The sequence below is a fragment of the Ptychodera flava genome, chromosome 15 (genome assembly GCF_041260155.1).
Source record: "Ptychodera flava strain L36383 chromosome 15, AS_Pfla_20210202, whole genome shotgun sequence".
NCBI lineage: Eukaryota > Metazoa > Hemichordata > Enteropneusta > Ptychoderidae > Ptychodera > Ptychodera flava.
This window is the reverse complement of record NC_091942.1, coordinates 37,030,964-37,038,921: the sequence shown is the minus strand read 5'-3', so window position 1 is coordinate 37,038,921 and position 7,958 is coordinate 37,030,964. Positions and strand designations below refer to the sequence as shown.

At 38.7% G+C, this 7,958-nt stretch overlaps 1 protein-coding gene across 1 annotated transcript in view; it reads right to left on the bottom strand.

Moving 5' to 3' along the window:
• Positions 1-4,357: 4,357 nt before the first annotated feature.
• Positions 4,358-7,958, bottom strand: part of LOC139152073 (uncharacterized) — an 8,265-nt gene continuing 4,664 nt past the window's right edge. The window contains exon 2 of the mRNA XM_070725164.1: positions 4,358-7,958. This exon is cut by the window's right edge and continues 1,507 nt beyond it. Within this exon, the coding sequence (XP_070581265.1) occupies positions 6,950-7,958 (1,009 nt within the window). The 3' untranslated portion in view covers positions 4,358-6,949.

Here is a 7,958-nt window from a genome sequence, read left to right as displayed (position 1 = left end):
AGTAGGATGACGAATGGGAAATGAGCAATGAAATTAGTAGACTGCAGGTGACTTTACTGCAAATAAACCATAAGTACTGGTATGTCATAAATAATACAAACAAAACAAAATCATGTTTGTTTTGTTGTATGTGAGCCACGTCTAAGACACACAACAAAAGTACTGTTTCAGTCTCAGCTAAATGTTCAAAGAATTAGTCAAATGTCACCTCAGATGCTACCAGAGAACACTATTTCCACTCCAAAATTTCATTTTTCGCCTTGCGAGAGGGGGGACACTCCCCTCTTGCGCCCCCTCCCCCCCCATCGGTCGCTTCGCTCCCACGCAGTCCACACGTCTACTTTCTTAAATTACCTGGCTACTTTTAAAATATAAGGACAACACTGGTTACGAAAGGTGTTTTTACAAATTTAGAGAATTCAGTTTAGGTAAACAGAGAATTACATTGTGAGACAATTTCATGACCGTTTGCAGCCTTTTAAAAGCTAGGCAGTTCTATAACCGAGCTATTAATTGTTACAATTCTTTTGACCGCGACCACTCCATAGGCTGTAAGAAGTTCATGAAGCACTCGTTCACAAAATAGAGCAATGAATTCGAATACATCGCTAAAATGGACTTCAGGTATGATGTTGCCTTTAATCGTGGATAAAAAAATGCGCCCTAAATTTTAAATTGTACTACAGCTTAGGTGGTCCAGTATACTTCAGCCTTACAAAAAGAGGCTGTTTTTCTTTTCTACAGTTTCACACAAGGCTTTTGGTCGTACGTTGAAGGTAGGCAGCAAGTGGATTCATTTCAAATAACTCGACACCACATTTCACGTCATTTCTAATCTTCAGATGTATTACTGAATTTGATCTCATGCAGCTCAAAACGCCTTATGACTAATTTTGATCTTCAAAAATGCTGAGAACTGACTACGATTCCAGGACACAGTTTTCTAAAATATTCTCCAGTATATGCCGTTAAAAGACAAGACATAAATATCATCAATGACAGAATACACAATTTTTTCTTGGAGAATGCCTTTTGCCTTGCCTTTTCATGACATTCAACATTTATCGTATCAGTTCATGATATTTCTAGTATGCAGTGGATTCTGTTTCAAGAAGGACACGTAAATTTCCGATTTTTATCTTTGCTAAAATGAAGCAAATGTACGCTAACGCAGCTTTCTGAACTCACGTCTATATTAGTCTTCTGTTTTTTGTTACGTCGTGACGTCTACTGTACGTATGGAAACAGACTCAAATGTCGTTGAGTTTCACTTTGTCTTCATGTTTCTCCCCTTAGAACATCAGTGAGTGTCGACACTTCATTCGGCAAAAGTGAGCCAAGTGACAGCCTACAACCTTTGTACCTGTCAGTAGCGCATCAGGATTTTAAAGAGGGCGATGTTGCAAACAAGTTCTGCTCTATACGAATAATAGGAAACGTCAAATTTATGATTGTGTTTAAAAATGTAAATTATGACAAAAACATTTTACAAACTGAAATGCTGGTTTACATATATTAACGATAATTATATTTTATGAATAAGTTATATGCATGTATTCCTGTGGTTCAATCCATGCATCATATTTACAACATTCCCTGTAATTTCCAGCACATTCGCTCCACCCCTTGGTTATTCACCCCTGCATTAATCCATTCCTGAGTAAATACGACAAATGCTATAATACCCATCTGGGTCATTTGACTAAAACGCTCTAAACATGCCGATATGAAAATTTGGCCTGTTCGATAGGCTAGAGTATGGAGAAATCACTATCTGCAACTTCCTTTTTATGTTTCATACGAATCTAAATTAACATGAATTTCTTGCAAAATCAAAACAATACTAAAAATGAACAAATGATAGAGTATAGCATTGTCGTTATTGTAGAGAACGATCAACTGGAACAAAAAACAATGTGAGGGAAAGAAAGTGAAGAGCCTTGTCTGAAATACGTAGTACATGCCAAATGTATGGAGACGCATATGGAAAGGGTCGGAAGGATGAGAGGGACAAGACGAAAAGGAAGTAGGAGAAAGTGAGATTTCTAGAAGCTTAAATAGCTATCAAAATTACAGAACGTAAGCAGGTATAAGGGCATATACTTTTGTAAATAATCCGTTGATGTCTAAACACAAGAGAGCCAGTGGCACAGTGCTCCAATGGTCATGTGTGCCTTGTGAGACTTAGATTGTATCAGGTATGTGGTATTACAATCAATGTCAAGCGCAAAGCTATTTGCTTTGTCAGGGAAACAAGCAATGAGGAGTAAAAGTGCCTTGCTCAGAGTCTCCTTATATGACTTGTCAACACACAAGAGTCAAGTCAAACAAAAGTAAACAGTAAAGCTCAAAACTTGGCGAAACGTGAGCACACACAGAGTCGAATGAGACTTTAATGTGGACACAAAATGACCTAAACATAAATACAACAAATGTGTGAAATACAAGTAAAACTCACACAGCACACTCTTAGATACTAGGTGATGTCGAGCTTCACACAACAGTGTAGGGAGCCGTCATTATTTACGGCGCGTCGGAGGAATTTCATCGGAAACTCTGAAATTTTGAGTATCCCCCCCCGCCAACCTGGATGAATTTTAGTAACCCCTCCCTAATACAGAAAGTTTGACTGACCTCCTTAGAAAAATTAAATATTAACACATATATTTGTAAAATTTACAAAAATACAGCAATAGTAAAGACCTTTCATATCCTGGTGTACCCTGCTAGATTATCATCGGCTATCTCATGACGGTTGAAAAAGGTGAAATCAACAAAATGAAATTCGAAGTCACAATAAAATGTAGATACAAAAGCTCATGCTATAACCAGTATCCAACATATAGTATTGTTTACTTTGTACAGAGAGGAGAACATGCGAGAGGCTTAGGGGGAAAGTGTCAGAGGAGGTTGTACCCTCTCTTGCGTGGAAAAAATTGAGAAATTGATGTATGCATCAGTGAAGTCAGCGGTACAATATGAGAGGTGTTTTCAATTTGTATTTTTTACTAAGTATAATTGTTAGAACACCCCAAGAGAGCGCGCGAGGGCGCTGTCCCCAATCGCATCAAAAATTTTAAGAAATTGATGTGTGAAATGGTGTACTCTGAGGTGTTTCAATTCGTTTTGAACCAAAAATTAAGTAACCCCCTTCTTTCTTTCCACATTTTGAGCAACCCCCTTGTAGCTTTCAACTTTTTGAGTGACCCCCTCATTCCTCCGACCATCCCAAGGCCGCAAATAATGACGGCTTCCTTACCACTAAAGTCCGTACAACAATTTGGCAGTCCCTTGTCTTTCATGTCGCAACAGAAGTGTTGAGCATCGGATGTCCTGCGTTGACTTGTAGGCTCTCTAAAACTGTCTCCATCCTCGTCCGCGGAGTTCAAGAAGTACCTAGGTCCGGACACACAAGCGTAGTCTTCGTCACCAAGACTGTTCTGCCCAGCTGGGTTGGCCGGATGAGAGCCCCGCAGAGCAGTTTGGGCACAGATCGATCGATTTTCTGGTCGATCTATTGACCCAGTGCTCGATCTGCCCGCCACTTGAACCTAAATACTCCCAGGTCGCAGTGGCGGGCAGATTGAGGACATGGTCGATAGATCGACCAGAAAATCGATCGATCCAGCAGACTACTCAACTCATGGGCGCCTGTGAGTTTGGGTCACACGTACTTGAGGCGTTTCTTTGATAGTCGATCTAAGGCCTGGGATCGATGTGTGAGGCCGAAGGCCTAATCTCATTAGTACAAAGAATAGAAGGTAAGACACGACAAACTGGCAAGAAGTACAAAACTAACACAATAAAACATCCACCCTCAAAAAGTGTCATCGCGCGCTCGGAAATACCTTCAAAAAGTCCAAATCTTTACTCTAGCTATGTATTTGACTGATAAATGCCAAAGTCAGGTAAAAATTCACTGTCGGATCATTCTCCGCACTCATCGTTGCCAGTCCGCTATTGAGATGTGTACTTTCACTCCCATAGTCCTTTGTACTTGAATGATCCCCATTGTGACCCCATCACCAAAGTAAAAAACAGGGGGATCCCCATGGATCCATCCCCCACCCGATCCCCGCTGAATAAACTGGTCAGTCCTTTCGAGAAGACGTAAGGCCGCGTTCAAAAAAAATGGTGAGGGGAGGGGGGGGGGCTGGAGGAATCACAATTGAAATCTTATTTTTCTCTCAGATCCCCCTCAATACCCTCAAAAATTTTCAAGTCCCCCTCAATACCCTCAAAAATTTTCAAGTCCCCCCTCCAAATTACCATATAGCCGCATATTTATTAGTAATGCACGCAGAGCAAAAACAACATGTAATGTGTCGTTCTGCACGCAAATCTTCAACACTATCTCTAATCAGCAGGTTGTAGAGCCATATACCTAGGGCAAGTTCTTAAATTGATTCATTTTTAAATGCATCAGTGAACTTTTTGGATTTCTCAGTCTAAGCCGACTTGAGTTTATCCAACTCTGGCCAGTTCAATGGCACCAGCTGAAAAGCACACAAAATGACAATCATGAGAGAGTATGAAAATTGTGTATTCCTAGCTACGTTTAACCAAATTGTGAAAAAATGAGCACAGTGACCTACCAATTTTTTTTTTCAAAAGTACAAGACATATACAAGCTTAGATGCCACTTATAAAATGTTTTACAAAATTGACAATACTGGAAGGTTAAATTTTCCATGAAATCAATGTTTTAATCTCAGAAATTTTGGGTGAATAATGGCAAATTTGATAAAAAATAAAAGATTCCAGTTAGTCACCATTTTTCCATTTAAATAAGAGTCTTTACTGTTCAAAGTTTTACTTTTGTGTTATTGGTACAATGAGATTTGAAAATTTCATTCACTGCATGAACTGCATTGATTTTAAGTGATTTTAGAAAACACTGACTTTTCATCGTATATTTGTATAAGGTCAATTATGGTGACCCTATCTTTTTTCTCTAATATTTGATTGTTCTCATATGCCAGAATTCAAAACTCCATGGTAACTGTTAGTCCCCTAGTCTTCTATGTGTTGCTCTCTGGCTGGATCTTGTGTACAAGTAGATGTATGTTTCACTGTCAATTGAGTGTCCTATGACCGAAACTCTTCTTAAACTACATCAGAGTCAGAGCTACATGTATCACTGTCACTGCCAGTATGTAGTAGCAGGGCAGTGGTTGTATTAACTTTTTATTTTGACAATATTTTTGTTCAGTTTATTCAATTGTGCTCTTGTTCTATTCCCTGCAGAATGTTGAGCTATCCAGTATTCAGCTTGCCAACACAGCCTACGTGTACCGTGCATTTGCATCATTCAATTATCACCACTATTTAGACAAACGGGCTTTGTTGACAAACTGAATATTGTGTTTTTCAGCATGCTGTAGAGAGACACCAAGAAACTGTGTTTGATACATTGCATAGAAATATTGAAAAATTATCAACAGTTGTAGCTCCTGCCCCATTACAAGGCCAACTTGTTCTACGAAAATTTAATGGCATTCATACATTTTTAGACTTTTTCGAGATTAAAGACATAAAATTTGACAAAACAGTTCTAGATTTTGTTTAATTATTACTAACATTAGAACCATTGGACGACATCAAAATGTTGGGAGTCAAAATATTTTCAGGTCCCCCCATATAGGCAGAGCAAAACTTTCAAGTCCCCCCCCTCCACTACCCCAAAAATTTTCGAACCCACCCTGAATTCCTCCAGCCCCCCCCACCACTTTTTTGAACGCGGCCTTAAAACAATGCTTGTACCAATTTTTTGTTGTCTTTCAAAGCGAGCTTGGACAACTCATTCTGCTCTTTATACTAAGCCAAATTGAGTTATTTTTTCAATGATTGGTGCAATACAATTGGTAACTTTTTGATCATCCTGGTTCTGGCAAGAATTACGTCATTATATTCATTTCATGGTGCATATTTTGTATGATAGTGATTATGAAGTCGTTTTTGCAAGTCGTCCTACGTCTTAATTCAATCAAATTATGGTGTTTTCTTTTAAATCTCCATTCGATTTAGAATTTGCCAGGGTAAAAGACGAGAATTTTGAAAAGCTCGCCAGCAGTGCATCACTGTGAAGAATGTAAAATTTTTCAAATCATAAAGGCTTCACTTTATACCAACCAACTTGAATAGATTTAGTGTTGGGTAAAAGTGTGTTTGTTAAGTAAACCAGAACTCTGGAAAGTTTGATAGTTTGCCTTCATGCTGATTTGCTTCATTGATGATCAGGTACAATGACCCATCGACATAATTATGAAAATTGTTGGATGTCAAAAACCTATCATATGTATAAACTCAAGTATATCATAAATCACTTTTATCTTATTAAATTCACATCTTTCTCAATATTCAATTTTTTCCATGGGGTTGTGATTGATGGATCAATTATATCAAATTTAAAGTTGGGTATGTACACTTAAAAAAGACAAACATTGAAAATACTTCAAAAAGAAATCCTGTTAACTTTTTACTAAACCTATTCTAACATTGACATGGGCTGGAATTCATTTAAGTCAAAATAATAGGTTGTTTTGTTTATAAGTCTCACTATATACCGACTTTGACTGAAAGTTAAATGCACTCGAACGAACATTTTTTGTGAATAAATTCTGAATGTCTACATGTCCGCACAAATGCCTAGAGTGGCTACAAATATGTGATCATTTCATATACTACCAAGAGGATGATCAATACAACTTGACACTTCATTAACTTATTAGAAATTAAATAGTTTCATCGTGAAATTTTGAAGGTCTAATGTCTGGAATCTCCCCGGAAATTAAACTGTAGTAAGTTTGCATGTGCAGAAATTTCGTGAAAACAGTATTCGACGTGCATGGTACACAACTTAAAGATAATAATGTACAATTTCTACTCAATACCGTTGACTGATACATTAAAAACGGCATGCATTTTCATAGATTTCTACAGACAAGGCTCATGGTCTATAATCGGAATCAGTATCGTCCTCAGAATGATTTTGTCGGACGTAGTAAACACTACGTTTATGTTGAGATGGTCTTGGTATCCTCACTGGTAACGAATCAATGCTACTCTCAGACATACTGGTCGGTAAGGCTGTCGCGTTGTTGGTATCTGGGACGCCATCTTGTGTCACTCTTGTTGTCTTTCTAGTTGTTGTAGTTTTGGTCACTACGTACCCGTCATCATCTTTGTGTTGTTCAGTTGTGGTGGAAACCGTATTCTCTCCATCTCTAGTTTGTCTTGTAGCGTCATTGTACGGCCTTGGAATGATTACCCTTTCCTCTTGCTCTTTATAGGGTCTTGGAATGATAACTTTGTCTCCACTTGTATATGTCACTGTACTTGTTGGCAATGGTGAAAACTCCTCCCATCCTCTCTTTGTCAGCTGTGTGTCTGTACGATTATTGGTCGACAGAGTTGGAGCCCGATACACTTCCAATCTATCAGGTTTTGCAGTTGTAGTGGTAGTAGTGATTACTCGTTCAATCGGTTTACTGCCTCTTTCTCTCTTCATCACTTCTGAGTCTGTGCGAGTTTTGGTCGAGAGAGTCGGAGCCTGGTAAACTTCCAATCTATCAGGTTCAGTTGTTGTTGTCGTGGTGTGACTGATTACTCGTTCAATCGGTTTACTGGCTGTAATAGTTTTATAGACGGTAACGCGAGCTTCATCTTCGGTGTTGGTTGACGCTGTTGATGTCTTTGTTGCTATATTTTTGCTCTCTCTGTCACTTGTATCCGTGTAAACTGTCGTGTAGGTTTTCATAGGAGTACCATTGTTCGTACTGGTCCCAGCTGAAGCCATTTTCTGTCGTTTAACAAATACTTGTTTCTCGTTTCCGGCTCGTGCAAGTGATGCTTTCTTAAATACAGTCCACGCCCCAACATTGGTATCTGTATTTGTTGATCGTGTGACGATATTTCTCTCCGCTTCCCCCACCTGTCCTGTATATGTGGACGTTGTT